At 58.4% G+C, this 11,576-nt stretch overlaps 1 protein-coding gene across 1 annotated transcript; it reads left to right on the forward strand.

Moving 5' to 3' along the window:
* Positions 1-1,878: 1,878 nt before the first annotated feature.
* Positions 1,879-11,493, forward strand: RP1L1 (RP1 like 1). The gene is made up of 3 exons (XM_079927760.1): positions 1,879-2,495; positions 4,364-4,505; positions 6,070-11,493. Exons 1-3 carry the CDS (start codon positions 1,890-1,892, stop codon positions 11,115-11,117), a joined length of 5,796 nt encoding a protein of 1,931 aa, XP_079783886.1. The 5' UTR covers positions 1,879-1,889; the 3' UTR covers positions 11,118-11,493.
* Positions 11,494-11,576: the final 83 nt, after the last annotated feature.

The following is an 11,576-nucleotide window of genomic DNA, read 5'->3' on the forward strand; positions in this document are numbered from 1 at the left end:
GCACCACGGCAGTATCTATTTGCCACGCCGGTCCTAACTCCCTCCTTCTCTGGCTAATCCCCAAGTTGTCCTTTAGGTCTCTGCTCAGGAGGCAGCACGTCACCTCCTTCAGGAAGTCTTCCCTGACTTGCATTCCCCTGAACCAGCTTTCAGTCACACCCTGTGTATATATAATACATCTCTACCTCTATCTCAGAACATGTTTTATGCTGCATTTTAATAATGTACCTACTTGCCACGCTAGAATATGACGTTTTTGAAGATGGGCGCTATGGCTCAGTCATCTTTGTATTTCCAGGACCCAGCATAGAGCCTGACACACATTAGAAGCTCCGAAATCTTTGTTGGGTACCCCTCATCTGATCCCGACTGCGTGCGTGGCGGCCGCTTGGCAGGCCTGGGCTCTGCTGGGCGGCTCTGTGAAGCACGGGTGTCATCAGTCCGCAGCACTTCTTGGGCCCCTGCTCTGTGTCAAGCAGGGGGCTGGGTGCCCCGGGGGGTACAGGTTCTGTGCCCCATGCCTTGGGGTAGCTGGCTAGGAAGGGTATAGGGTGTGGGAAACATTGGGGAGCCGTGCTGAAAATGGGGCTTGCCCCGGACTTGGGGGCTGGAGAAGCCTCCACAAAGGAGGACAGCCGAGGCAGGGCGCAGAGAACGCGGGCCGCCCTGCAGGCAGAGCCTCCTAGTCAGGCAGCTGGGTCAGAGCGGAGGATTCCTGCAGGACAAGGCAGGAGCTGGGACTCAGGGCGGAGAGGGCCTTGAATCGTGCAGTAAAGGCCTGGGCTTTTTCTGAGGACACTGCAAACCACCCGCGGGGCTTGGAGCTCTGGAAATGTCCCGAGAGAAGAGGGTTTTGGGACAACTTGGCTGGCCGGTGCACGGAACAGAATGCCATGTGGTGACCTGGGCAGGAAGAGCCTGCAGCTGGCTTTTGCAAGAGTCCCAGATGAGGCGATGGGGCTCCACCACGGCGGGAACAGAAGCGAACGGTTGGACGAATGGCCTTGACCTCCACCATGGCGGGAACACATGCGAATGGTTGGACGAATGGCCTTGCCCCCGCACAGCTGGCCTGCAGCCCTATCTGCCATGTTGGTGGCAGCAGGCTGTGGTACTCACCCGCAGGGTGCATCTTCCAGAGACTTTGGAGGGATGCAGGGAAGCATCCTTGTTCTATTAAAGCAAACCTCCCTGTATAATGGAGAAAAAAGCACGGCATCAAGTGTGGGCATCCTCTCTGAGTTACGAGTCTCCTCGTCTGCACTCCACCCTCAGGGTTTGGGACGAGGGACTCTGCTCCGGCCCTCCCACCTGGCTGCTGGAGGATGTGAGTGCAGAGAGTCTGGACTCCCCCATGTTCACACGTGACACTTTGCTCTGAGAGGGAGGGCAGGGCGCCTGGGTCTCCTGACCACTTGTTCGGTATTCTTAGGTCCCCTTATTCACCCACCTCCTTAGGAGGTAAACTCTACACTATTCAAAGGAGTTCAAGGTGGTAGAAGAGGGTAAGAGAAACAGCAAGAGAAAGGAGAGGAATAAAGATGTACTGACGCTTGCTCTGTGCGCGTAAAGTCATTGAATCCTTGTAACCACTACGCAGATCAATACGGCTGCATGTTACCAAAACACAGACTATGTCATCAACCTCCTGGATCACACAGCCAGTAAATGGGGGGTGAGGGGTGGGATTTGAATTCAGATCCTCCCCTGCCAAACCTTTGGCCTTCCTTCTACTCATCAAAATGGATTAACCTGCCTCTACAGGTTTGAGTGGAGCAGGTTTGGGGCGGGCGGGGAGCGCCTCTGTAACGAGGGGGAGGAAAGGCACAGTCCCGCTCTCTGACTTTCCTCTTCCTTCGATCCGTTTCAGCTGCCTGGTCCTCCACACCATGAACGGCACCCCGAGGGATGCCCAGGCCCCCGGACAGCGCGAGCGCCTCCTGCCTTCTGTGGCCCGGACCCCCTCTGTCACCCAGGTCACGCCAGCCAAGAAGATCACTTTCCTCAAGCGAGGGGATCCCCAGTTTGCTGGGGTTCGCCTGGCCGTTCACCGACGCGCCTTCAGGAGTTTCGGGGCCCTGATGGACGAGCTCTCGCAGCGCGTGCCGCTCTCCTTTGGGGTGCGCTCCGTCACCACGCCCCGGGGCCTGCACGGCCTCAGCACCCTGGAGCAGCTGCAAGACGGCGGCTGCTACCTCTGCTCCGATAAGAAGCCCCCCAAGACCCCCAGCGGGCCGGGCCGGCCACGGGGGAGAAGCCCTTCTCAGCAGTCACGGGGTTTTGAAGGCTGCTGCGAGGCACCTGGAACGGCTTCTTTCTGCAAAAGTCTCCGAGCCCCGAGGAGGATAACGCTGGTTAAGAACGGCGACCCTCGATACCAGCAGACAGCGGTGCTCAGTCACAGGAACACCAGGAGCCTGACGGCCTTTCTCAGCAAAGCCTCGGACCTGCTGCACTTTCCCGTGAAGCAGGTGTACACAACCGGTGGGAAAAAGGTAGGCTGTCGGGTATGACATTTCCTTAAAAGGTTCCCTGGACCTCAGCTCAAAACACGTAGGTGGAACTGGGAAGTTATTCCTTTAAAAGAGGCACTGATTGCCCTGCTACTAATTAAAGGTGAATAGAGTGGAGACGTTCAGTCAGTTAATCAAACAAGCGATTGTTCTTCATATTTTCAGCTACCATTTAGCAAGTGTTTAGTACCTGTTCCTTGCACACTTTGTTTTCTTACCTAATCCTCTTAGCCTATTTTGCTGAGAGTTCAGTGTAGGAAACAGAAAAGACTCAAAGTGCTTTAAGCAGAAAGCAATTTCCCGCGGGGCGCTGGGGGGACTTTCGCATCTCTGGAAAGCTGCGGGAGCGAACTCCAAGTTGGCCCGCAGCACCCTGCAGAAAGCTACTAACTCCGCTGCAAGCCACTGTGACTGGGCTGAGAAGGACCCCTCTGTAGCGGAACCGAAGCTTATAAAGCTGGGTCGGCAACCTGCCCCAGCTGCATCTTAATGCCCAGGGACACCAGCCACTGCTGCCTGAGCGCCATCGCCTCCCGATGCCCACAGACTTGCTTTGTAGCCACACACAGCCAGAAGCAAGAAGAGACAGTGTCTACCTCGCTTGCCATCCCAGGCTTGACCCACCTGATGGAACCCGATCGGCATCCGGCCTAACTGGCAAGAAGGCTAGTGGATGTAACTTTTGCCCTCCTGGGTTTTGCTGAACGTGAATGTAACCCAAGATGGGCAGGCTGGAGGATGGAGGTTGATTGATCTAACCCACATAAACTCTCACAGTCTAGTCCTATAGCTACTGACACCTGTATACGCCACGCTACTTAAATGTATAACAGCAGCTACAGCAGCGCGTCCCCACCTAACCATGGAACCATCCCTCCTACCATCGAGACGTATTCCCCTGCTCCCCAAAGTTGCATCCGTGCCGTACCATTCTCTTTCAGCTCAGTCACGATCCCACCTTTATACCCTCTATCTTAAGAGCCCTTTCTTTCATTTCCTTGTTAGTAAGCATACCCTTCTAATTGGAGAAAACGAAAAAGAACAGATTCTGTACTTTAAAGATGGAACGAAATCCCCCAACGTCGCTAATTATAATGTAATGCTATAAATTGTGCAAATCAACAGATAGGCAGGATCCTTGGGGCCAGGTGAGATTTTTCTAAAAGCAGGGACCTGCTTCCTGGAATGCAATCCAGCACTGATGTTGCCTGCACGACCCAGCCTGGGATGCCATGATGGTGGGGGGTAGGGGTAGGTGGTGGGAGGATGACCCACGCGTCCGGGCAGGAGCCTAGAGAACCATTGGAGGAGGGAGAGAAAGGCCATCTGTGCCTTGTCTTTCTCTGCTCCACTAGGGGCAGAAGCAGAGGCCCTGGGCTCAGATTAGACTGGAAAGCACAGATCAGACCCAAGAGAGGACTCTGCCTGGAAAAAGTGTGAGATAGTGACTCAGGTCTCCATATGGGAGCCCTGGACCTTCTGTTATGGTTGTTTTAAAAAATACACATTCCGGAGGGAGGAGTGTGGGCGGGGAAGCAAGTCAAAGTCTTCCTGAAGTCTTTTCCACCTGAGTATCAAGAATAACCTCTAAACCACAGGCCTCGTACCAGGTGGAGGGAGGGCTGTAGGTAGAGAAAAAGATCATGGTGGGAGGACCTCAGCCCCCCGCCAGTCATGGAGGTGTATTGAGGAGTGAATGGGATCCTTCCCTTGGATCAGAAATCTGGGGTAAGATGTGCAAATATCAAGAAAGGGACCAGCGACAGTGGATTCTTCCTCTACCCATGTCTCGCTGGACAGAAGCGGGTCCTGCAGACCACGCCTCCTGACTCAACACTCTGCTTCCCCAGGTGGACTCTCTGAAGGGTCTGCTACACAGCCCCTCGGTGCTGGTATGTGCCGGTCACGAGCCCTTCAGACCTCTGGCCGTGGAAGATGTCAGAAGAAATGGAAGTGAACCTTTATCTGGGCAGACTTCAAGGAGGAAAAGCGGTGAGTTTGTTCCGCAGGACCCCCAGCCTTATTTGCACTGGATGGTGGTTTGGTAGGGCTGGGCAGATATCCTTTCTAGAGAATTAAAAAAACCTGCCTTTGGCTCCGGGTCTGGGGCACCCCATTTGTTTGGGGGTCTCTCTTGCCTCTTTCTCCTTCTCATCACCATCAGCCTTAACTAGGTTGAACATTTGGCTGGGCTGAGAGAGATGAGAGTCTGGTATTTAAACAGGGATTAAGAGATCTTGAACGTTAAGCTTCTAGGATCTAAAATAACTTTGTTAAGAACCATAGTGGGCATGACATTAATGGAGGCAGTGAACCATGGGTATGCGGCCTTTGTGTCTTTCAAGAGTCATGACTGTCTTAGGCAACCGTGAGGACCCAACAGACCAAAACAAATGATAACCATTGATCATCTATCCATCCATCAATCTATACAGCCAACCAGTCATCCATCCAGGTGCCAGAGGTAGCCTTCATTATTAAACAACGACAACCACCACCACCACAAAAACCCAAAAAGCAAAATTATTGGAATGACAATGGGCAAATTTTGGCGAGTAAACAAAATAATATCCTTTGTGAAAAGCTATGAAGAGAAAGACAGCAATGGTTTCGGTGATTGCATCATGCTGGGTGTTGGATGTACAAAGGCCCATCAGCCACATCCCCTCCTCCGGAGGAGCCCCCAGTCTCATCTGGTGCTTATGGAGGAACAGGACTGAGCAAATCCTTCTCCTGCCCAGATGGACTCAGGAGGTCTGCTCTTCCGCCGGCCATAGGCTCAGCCTCTGCCGGCCCCTCCCTCTTGCCAAGCATTAGCTCAGGAGATGAAATGAGAAAGTACCAAGGGCTACGTTATCTCTCGGGATCGTGTCTTTTTATCCCCAGTGACCCCCTCTTCTTCTCTTTTTCGTGGCTGAGGGGCAGGCTTAGCTACCACGACCTGCTATCCTGTGTCCAGGTCCTTCCTTGCAACCATTTATCAACCCCAAATCTTGATGAGTGTTAAGATGATACATCATCACTAATAATTGCAAAGCAGTTTACAGTTACAATCAGGTGTGTCTGCAGCAGCTTATCGATTTTTGCTTCCTGTGCCGTGGGTGGGTGTGAGCAGAGCTGGGATCTAGCTCTGGGCACCGACGCTCTGCAGCCAACTCTACTGTCTGTGGAGAACCTGCTTTGCACCAGCGACTTTGCAGGAAGCTTTCCATGCGCTGCCTGACATCCTCAAAACAAACCTACCCGTTAGATACCATGACTCTTATTTCACAGCTCAGGAAAGAGTTTCTGGCAAAGCCTGCACAGCTAGGAAGTGGCAGGGTCGAGACGGAACTCGGACTTCAAGCTCACCTCGCTGGGCTCTGCTGGTTCACACCCTGGCAGCTCCGTGAATGTTCGTCCTAGCATGGTTTCTGTCCTTCCTGCTGGTTGTGGAGGTGGCAGGGGTATACAGACCGTGGAAGGCTCATGACTGGCCTTGACTCTTCTATCCCGAAGCTCTCGCCGGCAGCTCACTATCTTTCCTTCTTTTCTCTTGCTTGTCATCGTGCACCAGGGAGCTGGGGGCCCAAAGCCAAGCAGAGCGTGATCCATGCGCGGTCCAGGCCAGGCAGCGGGCCGCGGCGGTTCTCCTTGCTGTCGGAGAGATCTGGGCTCGGTGACCCCTCGGTGCCTCTGCAAAGTGCCTGCACGTGCCCTGCTCCTGACGGGAACCCTCAGGGCACACCTGGCCAGCTCAGCCCGTCGGTAGCCGGTGAAGACATTGAGAAGAACGTGCGCGTGAACGAGGACGGCAGCTTGTCCGTGGAGATGAAAGTCCGCTTCCACCTACAGGGGGAGGACCTGCTCCTGTGGTCCAGGAGGGTTGGGAGGGCCAGTGGGGAGGGCCCTGTCCTGGGGGAGGCAGATCCCCTCGGCTGTGTGTGGAGTGGCCCCCCTAGGGACCCCTCGGAGCCTGGGGCACAGGGACTGGGGCCCTGCGAGGCAGGAGGTGTGGGAGCCTTTGACCGAGGCCGGTGGCAGCCGGGGTCTAGATATGAGATCTGGATGAACCCCCTTTATGCCCCCCAGGGAGAGCAGACAGCCTCTCAGAGGAGGTCTGGTCTGCCCCAGAAGTCCCACTCCAGGACCCCCAGGAGCCAAGGGGTCGCCAGCAGGAAAAGAAGGGGCAAAGACAGCGCCAGCCCTTCCTCCAGTGACAGAGCCCCTGAAGGCTCTGAGACCAACTCTTCTTTCTGCTCCAGGTCCCTGGAGGATGGTGTGGGCAGCTGTGGTCCACGTCTGGCCTCGGGGGCTGGTGAGGGCACAGGCGAGGGAGCAATGCCGGGCCGCAGGGAGCACCGTGGCTGCCTGAAACCGGGGACCCGAGGCCCGGCAGACGCTTTTCCTGACTCCTCGGCAAGTGGCGGGTCTCACGAGGAGTCCAGTGAAAGGGGTGAACTGCACCAGGGCCGCCCCAGCAAGAAGAGCTGGGCTGTGACTTCCTGGGGGGCCACCCAGGGGGGAGGCCCCAGCTCCCCCACTGTGAGCCCCTCGTCTGTAAGGAAAGAGGGCTCACGGGCAGAGGAGAGTGGACAGGGTGCCGGACACCCCCGGGCAGCCTCTGGGGAGGACGCAGGAGACCACCGTCCACCTTCTGCCTGTGCGTCAGCCCCAGGCAGGAGCAGGAAGCAGCAGAGCAGAGCCGGCACCCTGTCCTTACCCAGCATTTCTGTCCTCAGCCGCGGGTCCCAGAGGGGCCGCCCCGGGCAGCACCACCACCCAAAGGACACCCACTGCCCACTCGGCCTGCCTGTGTCCAGGCCAGTGCCAGGGCCTCCCAGCAGAGGCAGGGCCCGCCCGGACAGCCCAGCGCCTGGCCCTTCTGAAAGCCCACACAGCCGCGGGAGCTGGGCCTCCCGGGACCCGGGGCCTTGCTTCTCCGCCTCTCTTTGTTCCTGGGACACGCGAGGGTTCAGCAGCATTCCCATCACCCCTGTGAGCCATTCTGACTGTGCTTCCAATTTCCACCCCCCAACTTCCCCCGCTGCTGAGACCGAAGGGGACCCTGAGTTCAGGGCGTGTTCACCAGCTCCCACACCTTCAAACACATCTGACTCTTTCAACTCGCAAGCTGATGGCCTGGGTGAAAAGGCAGGGGGTGACAGTCCCAAGCCTTCCTGGCCCTTGGCCCTGCCAGTCGGGTGGCCCGAGGGAGGGAGGCCGGGAGTGCACGGGGCCAGCTGCTGCTCGCAGCTGGGCGCATCCCCGGCCCTCGGGTCCCCCGGTGGGAAGACGCAGTCACTGCCAGCCTCCCAGTCTTGGGGCGGCCAGGGCCCCTTCTCTGAGGCCTGCTTGGTGTGCAGCGGGTACTGTCCCGTGCCTCGCAAGCCACGGCCCTCGGGCAAGAAGCATCCTTCGCGTACCCTCAGCCGCAGCGAGGGCACCCACAGTGCTGATGGGGAGCCGGGCGGGACCGAGGCGGGGGAGGAAAAGCTGGACATCCGGCGCCCTCGGCCCCCTGGCTCTCCGGGAGGGGCCGTGGGGAGAGCAGTCAGAGCCGTGAGAAGGGGTGGCTCCCACCGCGGTCCCAAGCTTGGGAGAACGTTCCAGGAGAAGGTCTCGGGTGGAGGAGACCCGGAGGAGCACAAGGAAGGTGGCTGCGTGACGCTGGGCACCCTGCCCCGAGCCTCCCCGGGAGCCGTGGTCCGTGAGTGGCTGAGCAACATCTCGGAGGAGCCCGTGAAATACGAGACGGCGGACGAGGGCGAAGACCTGGCTGGGCGCAGCCCGGAAGGTCCCGAGGAGGACCCTGTTGACCAATATCCCCCAGAGGGCCTGGAAGGGTCAGTGCAGGCCAGACAAGTGCCCCTGGAAGGGGCGGCCAGTGAGAAAGCAGAACCAGATGCAGCCCTCCCAGGGACGGGCAGCGCTGGTCCCAGGTCAGGAGCGGGCCTGCCTTGCAGTGGGGTTTCAGAAGCCTCTACGGAGGCCGGCAAAGGCAAAGGAGCGGCCGTGGACCGTGCGATGGGCCAGTGTGTGCTTCCCAGCAGGGTGTCTTCCTCCATACACATCATGAAGGCGCTGATGGGATCCAGGCCAGGCCGGCCCAGCAGTGTGCCCGAAGTGTCCAGCTCAGTGGGCAGGAGACTCGGCCGCTCGGCCCAGGCCCTCGTCACCTGTCTCGCCAGGCTCCGCTTCTTTGATGATGACCTTGGATCTCCCGCTGGCAAAGTGAGGTTCACAGACTCTCCTCGGTACCAGGAGCTCCTGAGCACCTTGCAGGCCCTGTGGCCGGGGAGTGGCCTTGGGCACAGAGAGCTGGACTCGGGCCTCCAGGAGCTAGGCTGGGGCCAGGCCCTGCCGGCCCTTGGGTCCCACGCTGCAGCTGAGGACTTCACGCCAACATCCTCCTCTGGTGTGGATGTTGGCAGTGGTTCCGGAGGCTCGGGGGAGGGCCACGGGCCCTGCACCGTGGACTGCGCCCTGGTCCCTGAGAGGATGGGGCTGCCCTCAAGCATCCCCTGCCAGAGGCCTGATTCCAGAATCTCAGGGAACCCAGAGGATCCGGGAAACCAACAGCTGAGTGGTTACGAGGCTGGTGGTACCTCCAGTGAGGACAGGGCCGAAAGAATCAGTGGGGAGCAGGCGTTGGGCAGTGACCTGGACCAAGGTGTTAAAAACACGATGCAAGAAGAGGGGGTACAATTAGAGGAAATAAAAGAGGAAAAAGAAAGAGCAGAACTGCAAGAAGAGGGTGTTAAAGGGTTTCCCGAAGAGGAAGGAATCACAGGACGAGAATCGTCAGGGGCGGGCTCTCAGGATGGGGCGGGTGCCAGGGAAGACAAGAGCCTGCAGGAAGAGCAGGGAGACCCCACCTCGGCCACGCTGAGCCCCCCAGGGAAGAGAGAGAGCCCGACAGAGCGCCCTAAGAGCCTCAGGGAGAGTGACCCAGACGCCAGCGGGAGTCAAGGTGGCCCCAACGCTGAGCCTTCTTTGGAGAAGTTGTCCACAGCAGCTGAGACAGGCTGTGGGCAAACCCAGGCCAAGCTTACCCAGGGGGCGGAGGAGAGGGGCACTTCCATAGCCTGCAGAGGGCCTCTGGACCCTGACCCCCTCTGGGTGTCCAAGTTGCTGAAGAACATGGAGAAGGCCTTCATGGCCCACCTCGCCACTGCCACGGCCGAGCTCCAAGCCCGCTGGGGCCTGGAGAGCAACGACCTGCTGGACCAGATGGTGGCCGAGCTGCAGCAGGACATGGGCCGGCGGCTCCAGGACCACGTCGAGAAGGAGCTCTGCAAGGTGCAGAGCCGGGCGGGGGGCACGGCCCCGGGGACACCCAGGGAAGCCCCCCACTGGGAGACGCCCCTGCAGACCAAGCAGTACAGGCAGCACCTCCAGGGCCTGAGTGACCTCTCAGCTTCCTCCGAGCACATGCGGGGCCGGGGGCCCCCCTCCTTCTCCCTGGAGGACATGCCAACCTTCAGACGAGTCCTGGGGACCCGGCTCGTGGAGCAGGTTGAGGAGGAGGGGTTCTGTCCCTGCGAGGCCTGCATGAGGAAGAAAGTGGCCCTTGCATCCCCGAGGGACGCAGTGCGGGCGGCCAGTGCGCCCGTCAGAGAGGCCTTTGACCTGCAGCAAATTCTGCAGAAGAAGAAAGGAAGATATGTGGACGGGGAGACCACAGAGGCGGCCCCTGCAAAGAGGGGGATGGAGCCCCTCGAGAGGGACCCCTCGGGGACGGACCCTGTCCGGGGAGCTGACGGAGGCCCTGAGCTGGGATCAGGCCAGGGCCCCGGGGTGGAGGTGGGGCACGAGACCCTCAGCAGAGATGAAGCCCCCCGGGGGGCAGAGGAGGGGGCAACTACTGAGAAGAGAGAAAGGAAAACAGACCCCTTTGTAGGCAGCTACCCAGACGGGGTGGGGCGGGGGAAGCAGGGTGTGGGCAGGGAGGAAGGAGACCCGGAGGTGGGCTCTGGGGCTGAGGACACTGGGGCGGGTGAAGCCCCGGGAGGAGGTGACCCGAGTCCAGGAGGACAGAACGCTGGTGCAGAAAGTGCAGAGGCCCAGGGAGCTGACGGGGAGCAACAGGCAGAGTCAGGAGGAGGAAATCAAGGTAAGAGAGAAGCGCGCCCTCAGCTTGGCCTCGGACACCGCCCGTCGCGTGAGGCTTCTAGAAACAGCAGCCCAGACCAGGAGGGCAGGCCCACGCCGTCCCTGGCCCCAGGTGCAGACTCCCCCCGCCAAAGGTCAGGCCTCTCGTGCTCCAGCGCATCATCTCTGGGGAACTGCTCTCGGCTCTCTCAGAAAAGCTCCGAAGATGAGCCTTCAGACAGACACACGAGGAGCCTTGAAGATGAGGCCAAGGGCGTCCCTGATCCAGAGACAAAAGTCACAGGCACGTGTCCAGAAAGCTCCCCTTCTGAGCAAGATGGGGCCCCCTCAGGCTCGAGGATGCCAGAGCGAGGAACAGATGAAGGTCTGACTCCAGAGCAGGGGACAGAGGGAGGCTCTGACTTAGAAGCTGAGAAGGTAGTGAAAAGTCTCGCTTCCACAGAAGTGATGCTTAAAACCCTCCCCATGGACAGGACAGATGGCTTTGGCCAAGACGACTTAGATTTCTAAGGATCCAGCTGCAAGACAGTCCTGAGTCTGGAGCTCAGCCTACTGGAGATGCATAAGGGACATGGGTGAAGGTCAAGGACTTGCCAAGGGCATGGCCACCCCACACTGCCCCAGTTCTAAATTCTGGGGTTTCCAAGGCCCCCTCGGCCTGTCCACCCACTGCGTGAAAGAAGGCCATCCCAGATCTTCCCCATTATACGAGGTCAGCTGCCCAGCATTTGCCTGCTGGGCCCAGGAGGATGGAACTGCCTGGCAACCGTCCAGGAAAGGTTCTGTTTGTGTTTGTTTTTTGCTGGTGAGTGTTTCCCTTGTTCTTTGCCTATTGATCTCCAGTTATTTCTCTCCTTGGCCTCTCCTGGGCACTGATGTCTCTCGACTTTGAAGTGCTTTTTTCAGTCTTGACTATATTTGGTGACTCTGCAGATGTGAAAATTTGGGAGAAGAGGATAAATTCAGGAT

Source organism: Stenella coeruleoalba (assembly GCF_951394435.1).
Source record: "Stenella coeruleoalba genome assembly, chromosome: 7".
NCBI lineage: Eukaryota > Metazoa > Chordata > Mammalia > Artiodactyla > Delphinidae > Stenella > Stenella coeruleoalba.

Excerpts from the sequence above, each read along its gene's own strand:
- RP1L1 (XM_079927760.1), top strand. The coding sequence starts at position 1,890 with ATGAACGGCACCCCGAGGGATGCCCAGGCCCCCGGACAGCGCGAGCGC. Across the intron at positions 2,496-4,363 it reads ACACAACCGGTGGGAAAAAG|GTGGACTCTCTGAAGGGTCT; the intron begins GTAGGCTGTCGG and ends CTGCTTCCCCAG. Across the intron at positions 4,506-6,069 it reads GACTTCAAGGAGGAAAAGCG|GGAGCTGGGGGCCCAAAGCC; the intron begins GTGAGTTTGTTC and ends ATCGTGCACCAG.